Source organism: Bubalus kerabau, chromosome 2 (assembly GCF_029407905.1).
Source record: "Bubalus kerabau isolate K-KA32 ecotype Philippines breed swamp buffalo chromosome 2, PCC_UOA_SB_1v2, whole genome shotgun sequence".
Lineage (NCBI taxonomy): Eukaryota > Metazoa > Chordata > Mammalia > Artiodactyla > Bovidae > Bubalus > Bubalus kerabau.
Genome location: NC_073625.1, coordinates 203,550,611 through 203,570,436, shown reverse-complemented (window position 1 = coordinate 203,570,436; position 19,826 = coordinate 203,550,611). Strand labels below are relative to the sequence as shown.

General features: G+C 49.9%; 1 protein-coding gene and 1 long non-coding RNA gene across 2 annotated transcripts in view; both read right to left on the bottom strand.

Annotated features, from left to right (window-relative positions):
- KAT2B (lysine acetyltransferase 2B) overlaps positions 1 to 8,241 on the bottom strand; it is a 96,659-nt gene extending 88,418 nt beyond the window's left edge. Inside the window, exon 1 of the mRNA XM_055570032.1 lies at positions 7,859 to 8,241. Coding sequence (XP_055426007.1) covers positions 7,859 to 8,104 — 246 coding nt within the window. The 5' untranslated portion in view covers positions 8,105 to 8,241. The remainder of the gene's footprint in view (positions 1 to 7,858) is intronic.
- Positions 8,242 to 18,288: 10,047 nt separating this feature from the next.
- Positions 18,289 to 19,825, bottom strand: LOC129645068 (uncharacterized). The gene is made up of 2 exons (XR_008711161.1): positions 19,538 to 19,825; positions 18,289 to 18,405 (listed from the first exon to the last, which is right to left on the bottom strand). It is a non-coding gene; the product is annotated as an uncharacterized LOC129645068 (long non-coding RNA).
- Between the last annotated feature and the right edge of the window lies 1 nt (position 19,826).

Here is a 19,826-nt window from a genome sequence, read left to right as displayed (position 1 = left end):
CTGTACAGTAATCGAGCCGCCTCACTGCCGCTCCTGGGGAGGACGGGGCCCTTAGCGGCCTCAGCAGACGGTTCTGGAGACCGGGTGGGTGTGAACCAGGAGGAACGGTCTCTGTGCTGCGTGTCCACCCCCTGGGCCGGTAACAAGGAGGTGTTGGCGTCCACTGGAGCCTTCTGGACCGGACTCCAGCCACCGCATGCAATATGCACAGCTCTGCGTGGCCCACAGGACACAGTGTAGAGCTCAGTCACCATCCAGAGCCAAGGGGGGCAACGGCAGGACCTGGCCTGACATTCACCGGCAAGGCCTCCCCAAGGGCTGCAGGGAGGAGGGAGGCCACAGGCTGCGGGGCCCGCCTCTCATCCAGCCCCTGTCTCCATCAGGGCAGCCAGCACGCCGCCCAGATTTCCCGCCAGTCTTACCCTCGTGGGTTCTTCCTGTACATCTCAAGATCAAAGTCCCATCTTTTCTTTCAGAAGCCTAATCAGGGGACTTCCCCGGCAGTCCAGGGGTTAGGAGGCCGTGGTGTCACTGCCGGGAGCCTGGGTTCAATCCCTGGTCAGGGAACTGAGAGCCCACAAGCCACGCAGAGCCGTGCAGCCACAAAAAAAAAATAAAAGTTTCACAAGCCTAATTAAAATTCATCCTAGTAAGCTGTCCACATCCAATGACTTCCATTCTGTAAATGGTTAACCAATTTTAACTTGTTTTCTAGCTTAAAAACATGGGCTTTTATGAACTAGGGCTACAGCTGAGAACACACACGCAGCCTAGGCTGCCACGTGGAGCGCCAGAGCCAGAGGCAAGGAGGCTCTGCCGTGCGTGCCTCCACTGATGTGACCTCCACAGGAGGCAAAGCTGTCTCTGGCAAGGAGCATCAGAAAAAAGAGTACCGGCAGTGGGGAGGGCGCACGCGGGCCCTCTGGGGGCGGGAAGCGCTCCGCAGCGTTATCTGCGTGACAATGGCAGAGACGTGCAAATATGCCGAAGCGCACCCCCAGACCCTCACACGCACTGAAGACCTGAGCACCAGCGGCGCAGCGCAAGTGTACAGAGACTGCTTCATCTGGACTGTGCTGAAATTCTGCCACATGTGCAGTCTTATCTGGAGCTGTTCAGGGACTCCTCAATTCCCAGGACCTGCGAGTCCTCACCTCTCCAGCCCATCTGGCACCTGGGACGGCCGGACTCATATCCCTTTCATCTCCCTTCCACAAAGAACTCTCTGGGGCCAGCGCGGTGGCGCTCTTGATTGTCAGCTTTAAAACAATCTAGGGCATGCATCTGTCTGCCCGGGTCAGTCATAAAGAACACTTACTCTGCTCACTTTACGGCCTGCACGTCTCAATGAACTAGAGAAAGCCTTTGAACATCTCTCTCAACAGGAGCACAGTGCACATCAATCGGGAGCAGGAGAAGGCCTGCCATGAACGCAGGCCCCAGTAAACCATCTGCAGAAAGGCGCCCTCCCCGCCTGGGACGCGGAGGACGCGGGTGCCGGCGGCTCCCTCCTCCGCTCTCAGCCCTGCTGGTGGCTGAGACGACCTCCCAGCCTTTCTGTTCCCCCAGGTGGAAGCATCAGATGACGTGCAGCAAAACGCTAGCTAGCGACAAAACTGCTGATAGCAACGGAAACTGTTAAAAAATAACACAGACGTCCGTGGAATGCCTGTGTTCTAAGAAGGCTCGGAGAAGCTCAACAATCTTGTCTTCATGGTAAACCTTCGAGGAGGCCCCTGCCACCCGCGAGGAGCCTGAAAGGCAGGCAAGTGAGGCCTGCCCCGGGGCACCAGGCTGGGGGGCAGGCCACCCTCCAGGGGGTCGGCTGGCCTGCAGTCCCGCACAGGCACCTCGGCAGATTCAAAGCATGGAGTCGGGTTCAAATTAGGAGACTGTCCAGAGCCAGAAACCTCTGACAACTCTTCCTGAACCTTCCTCTCAGGGTGGAACAGACAACTCCATCAGAAGCCGCTGAGCCGTAGACACCCAGGCTTTACTGGCACTGAGTATCCAGGTCTCTCATCTGAGAAGCAGATGTTCTGATTGTTCCACGGTACCTGGAATGAAACTGCATGTTTCACCCTCAACGATCCCTACGACCAGTCAGACCCGTGGATTTACAGAATTAAATGGACGCAGGATTAAATCCTTCCAGTGTGGACAGGTAACCAGGTTTAGATCTACTGAACGGTAAACAGAAACACACACAAGACCCACCAGCACGGCCTCACAAAACACTTATTTTTGCAATCACAGGCTTCCTAAAACAAAACAGTCCTCAGCAGATTTTTGTGCTGTTTTGTCCTATAAACTACTTTTCTCAGTTACATAAAACTGCAAATTGTAATCTGAAGGCTTTGCAGGCTGGCATTTCAATCTTCTCTGAGAGTTTAGGAGGAAATAATTCAACTTGGTCATCTTTCTCACTTTCTGTATGGTGCCTGCCAAATAAAACATTCCGCCCAAGTGCCTGGTTCCACGGCACCCTCTTTTAGAGCAATGTGGCTAGAGGCTGAGAAGGTTTTTTTTGTTTTAAACATTTTATCTACCCACCTGGGTGTGCTGTGCTTTGCTGTAACAATATTGCTGATCTGAAAATGTCTCCCAAAAGATACTTTCAGTTGAGTTTCTGTTTGCAAACCAACAATCACCTTACATAAAACATCACCTTTTAAAAGGGTGCCCACAGTGGGAGGTGGGGGGGTGGGGCCCAGACTTTTGGGGGGTGGGAGGGATGGCAGAGTGATAACGCTGGACTGCAGTCATGTAAGCACTACTGGACACGTTTACTCAAAAGCATCTGACTACACACAGTTGATGAGTTTTATGGTCTATAAATTATACCAAAATAAAGCTGTTTAAAAATATGCCCAGGATTCACAAACGAGATTTTTTTCAGGTTTTGAGTGCTATTCAAATTAACATGAAAAGTATTCATTTTTTCCCCGGCTGCAAAGTTATGGTATTGGGGGAAAATCAACGTTCTCCTGAGGCAGTTTCTCGGCTTCTGCACCATTGTCTCGGGGGCCGGGTCCCTGCGGTGGGTGGGGAGGGGTGGCCCGCACCATGGGACGTCACCAACACCCCGGGCCTGTTCACCAGCTGCCACCAGGGCCGCCTCCCCCCATTACAATGGCTGAAAATGTCCCCAGACTTTGCCAAATATCCCGCGGCGGGCACAAGAGCTCCTGGGTAAGAGCCGCTGCTCCAGATGCTGGAACAGCAGTCTGCTCCCAGGAGGACGGACAAACGCAAACAGAGGCTTCCCGCGCTCCCCACAACTTCAAGGCTGGTTCTTGCCCCAGCCCACCCCACCCCCGTTTGCCAGTGGCCCTGACACCCCCAGCGCAGGGAGCTTTCTCTCACAGCAGCACCTGTGCCTGTGCCCACTGAGTTTCACACTCAGGGCCCCTTCTAGATGATAAACCATTATTTTTTAAATGACTAATTTTCTAGCCCTGTGCCCACGTCTCTCTCTCAAGTATGGCTCTCAGCCCGGAATCCCATCAACTGCGTCCTCTGTAACTGCTTGGCGGCCCCTGACTGGGACCCTGAGCACAGCACAGCACCAGGCAATTTCTTTTCTTGTTTTTAGTAATTTTTAGTGCAGTATTGCAGAGAAGGCAATGGCACCCCACTCCAGTACTCTTGCCTGGAAAATCCCATGGACGGAGGAGCCTAGTGGGCTGCAGTCCATGGGGTCGCTAAGAGTCGGACACGACTGAGCGACTTCACTTTCGCTTTTCACTTTCCTGCATTGGAGAAGGAAATGGCAACCCACTCCAGTGTTCTTGCCTGGAGAATCCCAGGGACGGGGGAGCCTGGTGGGCTGCCGTCTGTGGGGTCGCACAGAGTCGGACACGACTGAAGCGACTCAGCAGCAGTGCAGTATTGTGGATTTACGGTGCTGCTTAGTTCCAGGTGTACACCAGCGTGAATCAGTTACACATACACATTCACCCACTCTTCCTTAGAGTCTTTTCCCGTGTAGGGAACCACAGCTTGTTGAGGATGATTTCCTGTGCTTATATGATACACAGCAGCGTGCACACATCAACCCCAATCTCCCAGTTTATCCCCCCCACGGCTTTCTCTCCTGGTAACTATAAGTTTGTTTTCTACATCTGAAACTCTATTTCTGTTTCAGCACCAGGCAGGTTCTTTTTGCCAGCGCGGACCCAACAGTCTAAGGTTCCAGGAACATTCTGGGACCTTCTGTCTTTGAACTTCAAGGCTGAAGTCATGGTCTCCATCTTAGAGATGAAGCAAGCCAGGTTCAGAGGGAAACTCCGTGACTGGTGCCCAAGGCCACACACGCGGCAGAGCTGAGACAGGAGACTAAGCCCTGCGTTCCTCCTCGACTCCCACGTCTCCAGGGTACCCTCCTCTGAGCTGCTCAGAGGATGCATGGCCCACGCACCTGCTGGTGCTCAGACACAGGAGCCCATCTGAAGTGCTCAGTGTCACCCTGCGAGGTGGAGGCTCCTAGGCCCGAGTTGTACACAAGGAAACAGAGAGCGAGGTCAAGTCCATGTCCAGGGTCACGCAGTGGGGCCTGAAATGTGAACTCAGGGGGCTCTCACCCACCACCCCCTCCAGCCTCCTCTCGTCAACAAATGGCCTATTTCATTAGGAAAAGTCAGGTAATGGTTTTGGTTTTCCGGTACATAAATTACACTCTCATTCAAACAGATGTGGATTTGGGCTCCTTGTAACTTACTCGGGGTTCCTTCTATAACACTAAAAATCTAGTCCTATGCACATCTGTGAGAGCCCTGGAAATGCCCTATGTGAAAAATCGCCAATTCCCTCCACCCAACTGTCAAGGACTGGTCAGGCTACAATTTCACTACTGGTCTTCTAGCAGTTAATCATCTCAGTTTTTTCTAGCTCATTCAGCCAGTCAATAACCACATCACTTAGGATCTATGCAGAGTGACAAACACATTATCAAATAATCACACAATTAAAAGTCAAGATAAAAGCACAAGGAAGAAGAAATAAGTACAGAGGGGGTTTCTGAAAATTTAGAATGGGAAGGCTGAATAAGGTTGTAAATGTGATGCAAGGAATCTGAGATTTTCAGGAAGAGCTGGGAGTTCGCTTGAAGGTGAGGGAAGAGGAGCTTTTGGTCCTGGTGAACAGTACTTGCAAAGGCCCTGAGACAGAAGGGAACCTTGCATGCACGGCCCTCAAAAGGGGCCAGAGAGACAACAGTGGCCAGCCCACACAGGGCCTTGCGGTTTGAGAGTCCCTTGGACTGCAAGGAGATCCAACCAGTCCATTCTGAAGATCAGCCCTGGGGTTTCTTTGGAAGGAATGATGCTAAAGCTGAAACTCCAGTACTTTGGCCACCTCATGCGAAGAGTTGACTCATCGGAAAAGACTCTGATGCTGGGAGGGATTGGGGGTAGGAGGAGAAGGGGACGACAGAGGATGAGATGGCTGGATGGCATCACTGACTCGATGGACATTGAGTCTGAGTGAACTCCGGAAGTTGGTGATGGACAGGGAGGCCTGGCGTGCTGCGATTCATGGGGTCGCAAAGAGTCGGACACAACTGAGCGACTGAACTGAACTGAACTGAACTGAGGGGCAGAATAGGTCAGACCTACATTTTTAACGATCACTCTGCCTGGGTCACCTGAGCGACCTGAGCCAGGACACAGTTCAAAGAACTCTACTCTGGATCCTGCAAAACAAGTTTGTTTCTTTTTTTCTTTTTTTTTTTCCTCTCTGGGGTGTGGTGCCCCTCCCTGGCTAGGAACTAGCTCCCTTCTTTTTCTGTTTGTTTGTGAAGTTTAAAGGCCAGATCTTTTATCAGGTCTGAGGCTTATTTTCTTTCAATAGCTCCAACACCCACCCCACCCTCCACCCCCAGGAACGTACTTGTCTCTCTCCAGAGAGATGTCACTTTTGCCAAGTGGCCGATCAGTGACAGAAGGTAGGGGAATCTGTCCTTTGGGGTTTTCTTACATAAAAGGTACAGGCAAGCTCAGAAAAGAACACACATGCTGGTCTCCTGCACCTCCTCACACTCAAGAACAGTTAAAAAACAAACAAACAAAAAGCCCGAGATAATATTAAGACCCCTGGCCTCCCTCTTGGCCACACACACCTCCCTACCAACCCTCTAGGTCCCGCTGGCCCAGCTCCAAGGTGTCATAACTACTTTCAGTTTCTCCACTACAAGAAGCTGCAGCTCACCCCTGCACCGCTAAGAGTCCTTAGCACCCGCTGACACTTCCTCCAGGAAGCTATTCCTGCCCAACCCCTGCTTCAGTCCGTGAAGGCCCTGCTCTGAGTGCCAACAGCATTCTAAGGAGGCAGGTTTTCTGAGATTCATTGTAACTGGTTCACCCACCACTTGCACTCAAGGCCGCGCACACGTCCAGCCAGCAGCCCCAGAAGGACACATTCTGGGTGTCACTGTTCCAGCTAGCACAATGCCTGGCCCCCTGATGGGAATCCCTCTAACACTGAGTGAATGAATGAATGAATGAACAACTAGATACGGAGACTTGCAGCCTCCCAGGACCAAGAAGAGAGACCCTCGATGACAAGGTTTTCCCTTCCAATAGGTTTGGTTGTCAATGGGAACGTAAAACACTCAAGTTACAAACTTTAGAAAAGGTGCTAATTTCACTCATGAACATTTTAAAGGATTAAAAATATGAATGCAGGGCACAGATGCTCAAGGGTTTTAGACAGAACCAAAACTTCAGGCAGCAGGGTGAGAAGGAACCCGATTAAAAAATCAGACTAGAAACACGGAGCGGACAGGCGCCGCCGGGCCGACTCCCTCTGGTTCCGAACCCGCGGCCGCCGGGTACCTGGGCCCGTTCCCGGCCCGGCGCAGACCTGCCTTGCGCCGCGGCTCCCCCGCCTCGTTCTCACTCATCTACGGCGCCTGGCAGGCACCCTCCGGGCCCTTCTAAGAAGCACTCTCCTCCTCGGTCACTTTTGCTCCTTCAGAAACACCAGCCTCGGGGCACTGTTGTCTCCCAGTTTCAGTAATCCGATACCGTCCCGGGTGGCACTGGGGTTTGCCCCTCGGGATGGGGCCTGTGAGCCGCCCAGCATCACACCACCTGAGAGCAGGCTCTCAGCCTCGTCCCAACCCTTCGGACACGGAGTGAGCATGGAAGCGGCTCCCGGGAGATGCCCGTTAACACTCAAGTCTGAGTGGATGCTACACCAGGCGACAAGCCTGTACGGAACCGGGAAGGGTCCACACAGGGCGTGAGCGGCGCGGAGGGGAGCGCACCCAGGAGCCGAGAAGCCCCTGCAGACGCTGAAGCCCCCTGGCCGGGGGACGCGCGCGCGGGGTCACCGACCCCGAGCTCCCGGCCTGGCCGCCTCTGCTGGGGGCGCAGGGCCGGGACGCCCGTCCCCGCCCCGCCGTCACCCAGTCCAAGCCGAGCTGACAGCGGCCCCCCGGCGGCGTCTCGTCCGGACGGGCAGGGGAGCCGGAGTGCTGTTTACAGCCGAGAGCCGGGGCAGCGTCCCGGCTGCAACAGTAACAGCACGGGGCGCCCGGCCGCCAGCACGCCCAGCGCCCCGGGCCCCCGCGGCCGCTCCCCCCGCCCCGCGCGCCCCCGCTTCCACCCAGCTCCGCCCAGCGAGGTGAGGACCGAGGGGGGCGCGCAAGTCCCTGAGAGGGGCTCCCTGGGACCCGCTCCGCTCCCGGAAGGCGCCTCCGGCGAGCTCCTACAGAGCAGCAGCGCCCCAGGGCAGAGCGGGCGCGGAGCAACGCCTGCGGGGGGGCGGGGAGGGGGTGGTCCTCTCGGGGTCGGGGCCCCCCGACGGGGCTCGGCGCGGGGCGGCCCTCCGGCCCGGGGGCGGGCGGCGCGCCTACCTTACAGGCGGAGTACACCCCGAGTTTCTCCAGCTTCTTGGCCCGCGGGGCGGAGCGCAGCTGCGCCTTCTTCACGGCGATCCGGGCCGAGCAGCCGCCGCTCGGGCCCTCGGCCGCGCCCGCCGCCGCCCCAGCCGCGGCCGGCCCGCAGGAGCCCGCGCCCCCGGCCGCCGCGCCCGGGGGGCCCTGCGGGGGCGCGGGGGGCAGCGGGGGCGCCCCGGGCGCGGGCCCGCCCGCCTCCGACATGCCGGCCCGGAGCGCAGCAGGCGCCGCCAGTCGGGGCCGCGGCCGCCGCCAGGGTCTCCGCCCGGCTCTGGGCGCCGGAGCGCGGGACCCCCGCCCGTCGCCCGCCGCCGCCCGCCGCGCGCCGAGGCCGCAGCTGCTCGCGGAGGGAGGGGCCGGCGCCGCCCGCCGCCCGCCCGGGCCTCCTCCCCGCGGGCCTCCCCGCCCGCCTGGGCGCTCCTCCTCCCGGCCCCGCGCTCCTCCCAGCTCCTCCCCGCGCTCCTCCCAGCTCCTCCCCCGCGGCCGCCGGGGGCGAGGCCCGCCCGGGGGTTGGAGGGGGTGGAGAGGGAGGGAGACCCGGGCACCTGCCGGCCGCCCCCCCTCCAAGCCGTCCCCGAAAGGGGCGCAGGCGGGAGAGACGCGCCCCGTGCGTCCCTCGACTCCAGTCCACCCTCCCTCGGAGCCGGGCAACTTCCTCCACCCTAGCGGGAGCCCGGGGGAAAAAAAACATTTTTGAAAAGTACCCGTCCACGCTAATCCTTTTCTTTGTTGCTAATTCACCAAAATAAAGGCTTGATGTTTTGCGTGTCTTTTTGCAGTTCCTTTGCCTTCCAAAGTCTCTCTTTTAATCCAGAACGCTTCGAGCCTATAAGCGATCTCTGGATCCCATCCGGCAGAGAAAGGGAAAGACAGTTAATCGATATTTTCTGACATTTTTGTTCGAAAGGGCTGGTTGTGGAAAGAACGGTCGTCCAAGAAACGCCGTATGAAAACTAAACACAGGGGGAGAAGTTGGCTGCTCGGGCTCATCTCTGCAGGTGGGGGTTAGAACCGTACTCCTTTCTATATCCTTTCCTGCAATGTTTCACAGTTTTCAAAATTGATATCAGCAGCATGCATATTAACCATGAAAACAATTAGGCAGCACCCAAAAGAATGTGTTGATTCTGGCCTCAAACTTAAAAAAAAAAAAAAAGCTCAACTCAGCGTTTTCAACTTTGTTGAGACTGTCGCAGACTACCGTTCCCATGGTTGATGAGAAGGAGGGTGGTAGTTAGTAATTCGGAGAATACGTTTCAGTTTTTTTCATTTGAAGGCCGTGCACTTTAGGTCGGCCTTTCCGAAGCAGCTTTTTAAAGCCCAGCACTATATTTCAAGACCCTCCACAAGTGTCCTGCTTTTGTAACGGTCATAATTTTTACATAATACGGGCCATTAATGTGTGTGTTATCAAATTCTTTGCATACTTTATAGCTCTCTCCCAACTCCAGCCAGAACGCTTGGAGGAATGTGCTTTTCCCTGGAATTATTCCCTTTCCCATCCCATTTTTTTCCAGTTAATTTTCTCTAGCCTTTTTCTAGGTTCTCTGTGTTCTTTCTACTTTTAATACAGAGTGATATATAAAAATGAACTCTATTTTTTCTAAGTTTGTAAATCCAGTGACATTGCTGCTGCTGCTGCTGCTAAGTCGCTTCAGTTGTGTCCGACTCTGTGCGACCCCATGGACTGCAGCCTACCAGGTTCCTCGGTCCGTGGGATTTTCCAGGCAAGAGTACTGGAGACAGCACAAAAGGAAAGGGCCCCTCCCAACTTGAGCCCTAGCCGAAGGTCCGAAATGGTAGACTTCAGTTCCATCAGGACAGTCTCAGCAGGATGTCTTAAAGGCTGCGATCCCATGAGCAAAGTCCAACATCATGATGTCTGGAGATGAGGCGAGGAGCTTAGGTTCCCGGTGGTGCCATTTGTCAAACTGATGGTCCCCTTGAGATCTGTGCATTTCACTGGATAAAAATATCCTTCAATATTTAAAAAATTATAAATATTTTTAAAAGAAATCAAAAAATCATAAATATTAAAGTCTAGTTGGTGGTTCTGCTGAAAGTTTAGGGACACAGTGTCCTGATATACACCGTGTGCTTTAAGAATCATTAAAAAAAAAAGGTGGATTGATCCATCTGTGAATGGACAAGCAGGCAGATGATCAGATAGTTATATACGATCAAATCAGTACAGCGGAATGTTGAATCTAGACAGGTATATGAGTGTTCACTGCAATTTTTAAATCTTTTCTGTATGTTTGAAATTTTCATCATAAAATAGTGGGGGGAACCCAGCATCAATATTAACTTGCCCATCACCTCTCCCTCCCAAGCTGTCCCCAGAATTCAGGAGGCAGGCTATTTCCAGGATGTTTTGCAGCAGAAGAAAATAACCTCATTTCGGCCTACCCTGAAAACCATCACTGTCCGAGTGGTGAATCGCTTGTGACATCCACTGAACGTTATTTTTCATTATTTCCCCACTCAGAGCGCCCAGATGACATTCTGCCTTAGGCTGAAGGCCTACAGTGTCAAGGCCTGCTTCAAAATGTGTTGTAAGCACCAGGCCGGTACAGTTCAAGGGCACAGGATCCAGGAGGCTTGCTGCGTCTACATAATCAGGCGCTGTGAGCATTTAGGAAGCACCCTGGTGCCGTCCTTTTATGAAGCAAGCACCAAGAAAAGAAAAGGCAAGGTTTTCAATTAGAAAGAATTCACAACTGAGAAAGGACGATCTACAATGTAAATCTCACCCCCCGGGGCCCTGAGAAGAAAGAAATGTTGAACTTAAGAACTGAGCCTGGGATTCGCCCAAAAGGCTGGTCCTGCAGACCGCCCCCTTGCTTCCTGACTGGTAACAGCCAGAGAGTCTCAGCGGTCCTCGAGCTGATGACCCTGCATGACTGCGCCCTGCTCCCCCCGCCCCGCTACAGCCCCTCCACCTAACTCGCTCACCTGTAGCCTCCTGGGATCTGCATTTCCTCAAACTGCAATTCCTATTCTATTCCCAAGTAATCTCAGTTTCTGGTACTTCTAGCTTGCCTCAGTTTACCTCTTTATTTAGCCTGACACAACTTGCTGAAGGAAGAAAACCACAATTAGGAAAGAAAAGGCTTGGCGAAAAGGAATTAAGGGAGCAGGTCACCGTCTGGAAATTACTTCTGGCTTATAAATACTGTAGAATAGTATGCAGCTGTCCCAAGCAACCTTTACGCAAGGACAAGTAAGTGAAAGTGAGGTGAAGTCACTCAGGCCTATCCAACTCTTTGCAACCCCATGGACTGTAGCCCATCAGGCTCCTCCATCCATGGAATTTTCCAGGCATGAGTACTGCAGTGGGTTGCCATTTCCTTCTCATACAAGGGTAATAGCATAGGTAAATCTCCAGAAATACTACTGAATGAACCCTGTACAAGATAATACCATCTATGTTAAAACCAAACTCACACTGAAGCTTCCCTTACTGTCCAGTGGTTAAGACTCCATACTTCCACTGCAGGGGGCACAGGTTCCATCCCAGGTTGAGGAACTAAGATTTCACGTGCCTCGACACACGGCCAAAAACAAAACAAACTCATGCTGGCATACAAGCACAATTCTGTGTCCAATCAGTGCATTTAAAAACGCAAAAGCAAAACAAAGACCTAGAAACATTTGCAGCCAGCTTCTAAATGGAGTTGCCATTCACTGGACTCCTTTGAAAGTAAAGCTTCTTTTTCTCATTTAAAAAAAAATTTTGTTTTTAATCAAAGGATAATTGCTTTGCAATATTGTGCTGGTTTCCTGCCATACGCCATCTTTTCCCCATTTTTATTTTCCTGTAAACTCAGTCTCCAGTCTGTTCATCTCTGTCTCCACGTTGCTGTTGTTTCATCGCCAAGTCGTGTCCAGCTCTTCTGTGGCCCCTTGGACTGTCGCCCACCACGCCTCTCTGCCCGCTGGGTTTCCCAGCAAGGACGCTGGAGCGGCTGCCATTTCCTTCCGCACTCTGTCTCCATGGTTATCACTTATTGCCCAGGCCACTGACAGCTCCCCTTCTGGTCTGTCTGCTTTTGCCCTTGTTCTACCACAATCCCCTCTTCACAGTTGAGCTTTCAAACTGTAAATGCAAGCCTGATCCCACAACCCCCTGCTTGAAACCCCCCGATAGCTTCTCATAACATTGCAAATATACTCTCAACCCCATAACCGGATTGGCAAGGGCCACCTCTCTGGGCCCTTCTCCCAAATGAGTGGTTTAACTCAGAAAGGTTTTTCTGCCTCAGGGCCTTTGCGTTTTCTGTCTGGCCTGACACCCTCCCCCAAACAGCACGGCTGGCCCCTGTTCATCCAGGATCCTTTGGCTGGAGACACCTTCCCATCCAAGAAAGGCAGGTTTGGGACCATCAGTTGCTGCTCCAACATCTAGTACCTTTGGGCCATACTTCTTCCTACTCAGCTTCTGTAAAACACCAACCCTGAAGGCCACAAGCGGATTGATGCTGTTCCCACCAAGGGCGCATCTCCTCTCCAAGGGCTGGGTCTGAGCAGGTGGCAGAGCAGGTGCCTGGTGACTGACATCATCCCTCCCAGCACAGCCGCCTGCTTCTGGAGACAGAGGCTCGACAGGAGTATAAGATGAAGACCGGGCAGGCAGAGGCCTTAGCGTGGAGATCCCTGGGCCAGCTTCCCACTGGAGAAAGTGACTGTGATCATTGGACTTTTATTTTAATAACCAATAAAATAAAGAAGAAAGAGAAGGAAACGGCAACTCACACCAGTATTCTTGCCTGGAAAATTCCGTGAACAGAGGAGCCTGGCGGGCTACAGTCCATATGGTCACAAACAGTCATACATGACTGAGCGCATGTATACATAAAATAAAGTCTATCCTTCTAAGGAAAAATTATTGAAAAATAATCATCAAATGAGTCCTAGGATGGGGAGACATAAAATCTCCTTCCTTGGTTTTCAAGCATTTTTGCAATTAAATCATGATTTCCAGTGTGAGCCTTAACTATGCCCCAAATACTATTAGTGCTAAATTTTATTCATTTTTATTTTTAGGTGTTCTTAATAGAAATTTTCATATCTAATGTTGGGGAAGTCGCTCAGTTATGTCCGACTTTTAGCAACCCCATGGACTGCAGCCTACCAGGCTCTGCCGTGCATGGGATTTTCCGTGTTTGGCTGAGCATGGCATTTGAAAACAGAGAGGATTTTTCACTTTTGTTTTTTATTTATAATTACTAATACATACACCTGTTTTACCAACCTACCTATCATGTACAATAAAGGTGCAAAGTAAGTAAAAGAAAGTTTCCTTTTTCTGAACTCCGGCTAAATGACTGACTGCTTATCTAAAGCAATATATGAATATTTATCTCTTTGAGCAACTTCAACATTATATGATAAAATCAAATTTCCAAAGAACCAAACTTTGGTGTGACCTAGATTTTCTGTAAAAAGTCTGAATATCATGAATTTTACTAATGTTAGTGTCAGATCATTGTAAGAGGGAGTCTAATTCTCAAACTCTATAAAAATGTTCATACACATAATTTCACAAATTAAGAAAAAGATTGTATTAGGACAGGTTTCCCAGTTTCAGTTCAGTTCAGTTCAGTTCAGTCGCTCAGTCGTGTCCGACTCTTTGTGACCCCATGAATCACAGCACACCAGGCCTCCCTGTCCACCACCAACTCCCGGAGTTCACTCAAACTCATGTCCATCGATTCAGTGATGCCATCCAGCCATCTCATCCTCTGTCGTCCCCTTCTCCTCCTGCCTCCAATCCCCCCCAGCATCAGAGTCTTTGCCAATGAGTCAACTCTTCACATGAGGTGGCCGAAGTATTGGAGTTTCAGCTTCAGCATCATTCCTTCCAAAGAAATCCCAGGGCTGATCTCCTTCAGAATGGACTGGTTGGATCTCCTTGCAGTTGAAGGGACTCTAAAGAGTCTTCTCCAACACCAGAGTTCAAAAGCATCAATTCTTCGGCGTGCAGCTTTCCTCACAGTCCAACTTTCACATCCATTAAGAAAAAGCTTGTATTAGGACAGGTTCCCCAGTTTAGGGTCTCCTTATCAAGGGAAAGTCTGTCTCTTCAGTTCCGTAATCTTAAGTCCTGGCTGGCTGACCCTCTGGGGCTAAAATCAAAATCCAGAGGGGAGTGTTTCAAAATTTATAAAAGAAGTGCTGTACGTCAGCAAACACTTTGGGTGAAGAAAACAAACGAAAACAAGGTGGGGCACGGTAACATGATACCCCCCCCCAAAGCACAAAGCTGTGCACGTTGTTATAAAATGTCTTAAACTTATAGAAAAACATAGAGTGATTTAATATCTGCATGTTCACCAACCACATTTTCTTAATGTGTTCATTTGCCAGAGAGATGTGTATTATTAAAGAAATCATGGTCCTCGGTAGGGGGCCAGTGGTTAAGACTCTGTGCTTCCCCTGCAGGGGGCCTGGACCCAGCCCTGGTCCAGGAGAAGGTCCCCCGAGCCGCATGGCCGAGAAGAGAAAAAGAAGGAAGTCCTCCTTCCTCACTGCTTTTACCTCATTTCCCAAGTGCCCGCCTCCCCAGAAGTAAACACTCCAAGGAAGGCTGCATCCTTCTTGCTCATATTTCTCAGCATTTACAGAATGAAGCCTGTGGACAAGGGTTAGAGGCACCTTTACTCTGTGGGGATAGATCCAGGTACTTTAGGCTTTGAGGGTCAGTCCCTATCAAAAGCACGCAACTCTGCCAACAGTGTTCTGGGAAGGAACCCTGCTCTCTCTGACATAGAAACTCAGCAGGATGTACACACATTTCCACTCCTGGCCAAACAGGCACGTCTTTCCTCTTGTCTAGAATACTGGATCCACACTTTGTATGACAAAAAGCAACTTCTCACTTCACCACAATATATTTGTTTGCTTGTACTTCTTTTTCTTTGGGATGGTTTTGGTCATCACCTCCTGTACAATGTTACGAACCTCCATCCCTAGTTCTTCAGGTAGTCTGTCTACCAGATCCAGTCCCTTGAATCTACTGCTCACCTCCACTGTATAATCATGAGGGATCTGATTTAGGTCATACATGAATGGCCTAGTGGTTTTCCCTACTTTCTTTAATTTGAGCCTAAATTTTGCAATAAGGAGCTGATGATCTGAGCCACAGTCAACTCCAGGTCTTGTTTTTGCTGACTGTATAGAGTTTCTTCATCTTTGGCTGCTAAGAATATAAGCAATCTGATTTTGGTACTGACCATCTGGTGATGTTCACATGTAAAGTTGTCTCTTATGTTGTTGGAAGAGGGTGTTTGCTATGACCAGTGCGTTCTCTTGGCAAAACTCTGTCAGGCTTTGCCCTGCTTCATTGTGTTCCTCAAAGCAAAAGAAAAGAAGAGAAACAAAAAGAAGAGAAAAGAAAAAAAGAGAATCGAAAGACAAAGGAGAAAGGGAAGGCTATGCCTAACAGAATGCAGAGTTCCAGAAAATAGCAAGGAGAAATAAAAAAGCCTCCTTAAGTGACCAACGCCAAGACTAGAGATCTCTTTCAGAAAATTGGAGATACCAAGGGAACATGTCATACAAAGATAGGTACAATAAAGGACAAAAACAGGAAGGACCTAACAGAAGCAGAACAGATTAAGAAAAGAAAAGGTGGCAAGAATACACAGAACTGTACAAAAAAGCTCTTAATGACCCAAATGACCATGATGATGTGGTCACTCACCTAGAACCAGATATCCTGGAGTGTGAAGTCAAGTGGGCCTTAGGGAACTTTACTACAAACAAAGCTAGTGGAAGTGATGAAATTCCAGCTGAGCTATTTCAGATCTTAAAAGATGATGCTGTTAAAGTGCGGGACTCAATATGCCAGCAAATTGGGAAAACTCAGCAGTGGCCACAGGACTAGAAAAGGTCAGTTTTCATTCCAATCTCAAAGAAAGGCAATGCCAAAGAATGTTCAAATTACCATACAATTATACTCATTTCCCATGCCTGCAAGATAATGCTCAAAATCCTTCAAGCCAGGTTCATCAATAGGTGAACCTTTAACTTCCAGAGGTTGAAACTGGATTTAGAAAAGGCAGAGGAACCAGAGATCAAATTGCCAACATCCACTGGATCACAGAAAAAGTAAGGGAATTCCAAAATAACATCTACTTACGCTTCATTGACTATGCTAAGACATTTCACTGTGTGGATCACAACAAGCTGTGGAATATTCTTTGTGTGTGTGTGTGTGGAATATTCTTAATGAGATGGGAATACCAGACCACCTGACCTGCCTCCTGAGAAATCTGTATGCAGGACAAGAAGCAACAGTTAGAACCGGACAGGGAACAACAGACTGGTTCCAAATTGGGAAAGGAGTGCGTCAAGGCTGTGTATTGTCACTCTGCTTATTTAACTTATATGCAGAGTGCATCATGAGAAAAGCTGGGCTGGATGAAGCACAAGCTGGAATCAAGATTTCTGGGAGAAATATCGCAACCTCAGATATGCAGATGATACTACTTTAATGGCAGAAAGTGAGGAGGAACTAAAAAGCCTCTTGATGAAGATGAAAGAGGAGAGTGAGAAAGCTGGCTTAAAAATCAGCATTCAAAATACCAAGATCGTGGCATCTGGTCTTATCACTTCATGGCAAATAGATGGGGAAAATGAGGAAACAGTGTCAGATTTCATTTTATTGGGCTCCAAAATCAATGTGGACGGTGACTTTAGCCACAAAATTAAAAGACACTTGCTCCTTTGAAGAATAGCTATGACAAAACTAGACAGCATATTAAAAAGCAGAGACATCACTTTGCCAACAAAGGTCCGTATAGTCAAAACTATGGCTTTTCCAGTAGTCATGTATGGATGTGAGAGGTGGACTATAAAGAAGGCTGAGTGCTGAAGAATTGATGCTTTTGAACTGTGGTGTTGGAGAAAACTCTTGAGAGTCCCGTGGACTGCAAGATCAAACCAGTCGATCCTAAAGGAAATCAGTCCTTAATATTCACTGGAAGGACTGATGGTGAAGTTGAAGCTCCAGTACTTTGGCCACCTGATGTGAAGAACTGACTCATCAGAAAAGCCCCTGATGCTGGGAAAGACTGAAGGCAGAAGGAGAAGGGGACGACAGAGGATGAGATGGTTGGATGGCAACACTGACTCAATGGACATGAGTTTGAACAAGCTCTGGGAGATGGTGAAGGATAGAGAAGTCTGGTGTGCTGCAGTCCATGAGGTTGCAAAGAGCTGGACATGACTGAGCGACTGGACAACACATTTGTTTGCTAGGGCTGCTGTAAAAGTGCCACAGACCGGTGGCTCAAACAGGAGGTCTCTTTCCTCACGGTGCTGAAGGCGGGAAGTCCAAGATCAAGGTTCCGACAGGGCTGGTTTCTCCTGAGGTCCCTCCTTGGTGCCTAGACGGCTGTGTTCTGCCTGTGTCCTCACATGCTCTTCCGTCTGTGCGTCCATGTCCTAATCTCCTCTTCCTAGAAGGATCCAGCCATGGTGGCTGAAGGCCCAGCCCAGCGACCTCATTTAGCCTTGTCTCTTAAAAGATCCTGTCTCAGAGGATAATCTCATCGGGGGTACTAAGGATTAGGACTTTACCATATAAAGTTTTTTTGAGGGGGGCCCACAATTCAGTCCATAACATGCAGGAAAAACTTAATTAACATATTTAACAATTTATGCCAACTGTTTAAAAACTTTTTCTTTTGTATTGGGGTATAGCTCATTAACAATGTTGTGATTGCATCAGGTGGACAGCAGAGAGACTCAGCCATACACATACATGTATCCTTTCTCCCCTGGAACCCCCTCCACCCAGGCTGCCACAGAACACGGAGCAGAGTTCCCCGTGCTGTACAGTAGGCCCTTGTTGGTGATCCATTTTAAATAAAGCAGTGTGTACTTGTCCATCCCAAACTCCCTAGCTATCTCTTCCCTCTATCCTTCCCCAGTATGCCAACAAATTTTAACAAAGCCCAAGCTCCCTGTTTCTTGCATGATATGCCTTCAGTCTAGATTTGCTTTTTTTTTCTTTTCTTGCTGAATGCATTGTTTAGCAGTTCTTTCGGTCTTCTCTTCAAGGAAGGCCTTAAATCTAAAGGAGGTGAAACATTTCCATCCGTGTGGCTGCAAATGGCATTTTTTCATTCTTTTATTTTAATGAGTAATACTTCATTTTATAAATATATACATATTCTTGGACAGAGAAAGACAAATATCATATGGTAACACATATGTCTGGAGAAGGAACTGGCAGCCCACTCCAGTATTCTTGCCTGGAAAATCCCATGGGCGGTAGGCTTCCCTAGTCGCCAGATGGTAAAGAATGTGCCTGTGATGCAGGAGATCTGGGTTCGATTCCTGGGTCAGGAAGATCCCCTGGAGAAGAGAATGGCAACCCACTCCAGTATTCTTGCCTGGAAAATTCCAAGGATGGAGGAACCTGGCGGGCTACAGTCCTTGGGATCTCAAAGAGTCAGACACGACTGAACAGCTAACACACATCACATATGCAGAATCTGAAAAAATGATACAAATGAACATATTTACAAAACAGAAACAGACTGACAGACTTCACTTAGTATGATAATCTCTAGGTCCTGCCGTGTTGCTGCAAATGGCATTATTTCATTCTTTTTTATAGTTAATAGCTCATTTTGTATTTACATATATATATATATATTTATATATCAGAGAAGGCAATGGCACCCCACTCCAGTACTCTTGCCTGGAAAATCCCATGGATGGAGGAGCCTGGTAGGCTGCAGTCTATGGGGTTGCTAAGAGTCCGACTCGACTTTCACTTTTCACTTTCATGCATTGGAGAAGGAAATGGCAACCCACTCCAGTGTTCTTGCCTGGAGAATCCCAGGGATGGGGAGCCTGGTGGGCTGCCGTCTATGGGGTCGCACAGAGTCGGACACGACCACATCTTCTTTATCCATTAATTTGTCAGTGGACATTTAGGCTGCTTCCATGTCTTGGCAAATAATTGAAAATATTGCTTTATGAACATTGGGGTAAGCCCACTGACATTAATTGTCCAGCTTAATGAATTTTTATAAATGCATTTACTTGGCCTCTCCAGATTGATACAAAGTATTTTCCTAATACCCAAGGAGACTTCTTTTTGCTCCTTTCTAGTCAGGACCCTAAAGTGAAGTCGCTCAGTCGTGTCCGACTCTTTGCGAACCGTGGACTGTAGCCCACCAAGCTCCTCCGTCCATGGGATTCTCCAGGCAAGAATACTGGAGTGGGGTGCCATTTCCTTCTCCAGGACCCTTTAGTCAGGACCCTAAGGCAATCATAATTCTGGCTTCATCACTGTAGATTAGTCTTGTAGGTTTTGAACTTCATATAAATATGGCCATACAGCATGGGCTCTCATTGTCAGGCATTTTTTTGAATACTAATATTATGATATCTCTTATGTTGTTCCATGTGCCCATATGTTACTTTTTATTGTTTAGTATTCCATTACATGACTGTACCACGTGTGTATTCCTTCTTTTATTGGTGAACAGTTCCAGTGTTTTTTTTTATTACTATGAATAAAATTTCTAAGACTATTTTTATAATGTCTGTAGTCATATCGTTGCAGGAAGGGAGATCCGGAAAGCGGGCTCTCCTCTCAGCTCAGAGACGACTTACCCGAGGAGACACGAGCTCACGAAGCAGGACACGTCACTGGGCAGGCCCGGGGAGAGCAGCGCGGTGAGGGCCCCGGAGGGCGGCCCTGCACGCGGCTCCGGTCCCGGGTCTAAGGTGAGGGGATTCGTTTCCGGTCCCGGGTTTAAGGTGAGGGGATTCGTTTCCGGTCGTTTGAGGCCGATCTTTCCGGCCCCGGGCCCCTCCTGGGGGCGCCCTCACCGCTCAGCCAGCATGGATTCCAGCAAGGAGGATTCTGGGAGGACACGGGCCCCTCCTGGGGGCGCCCTCA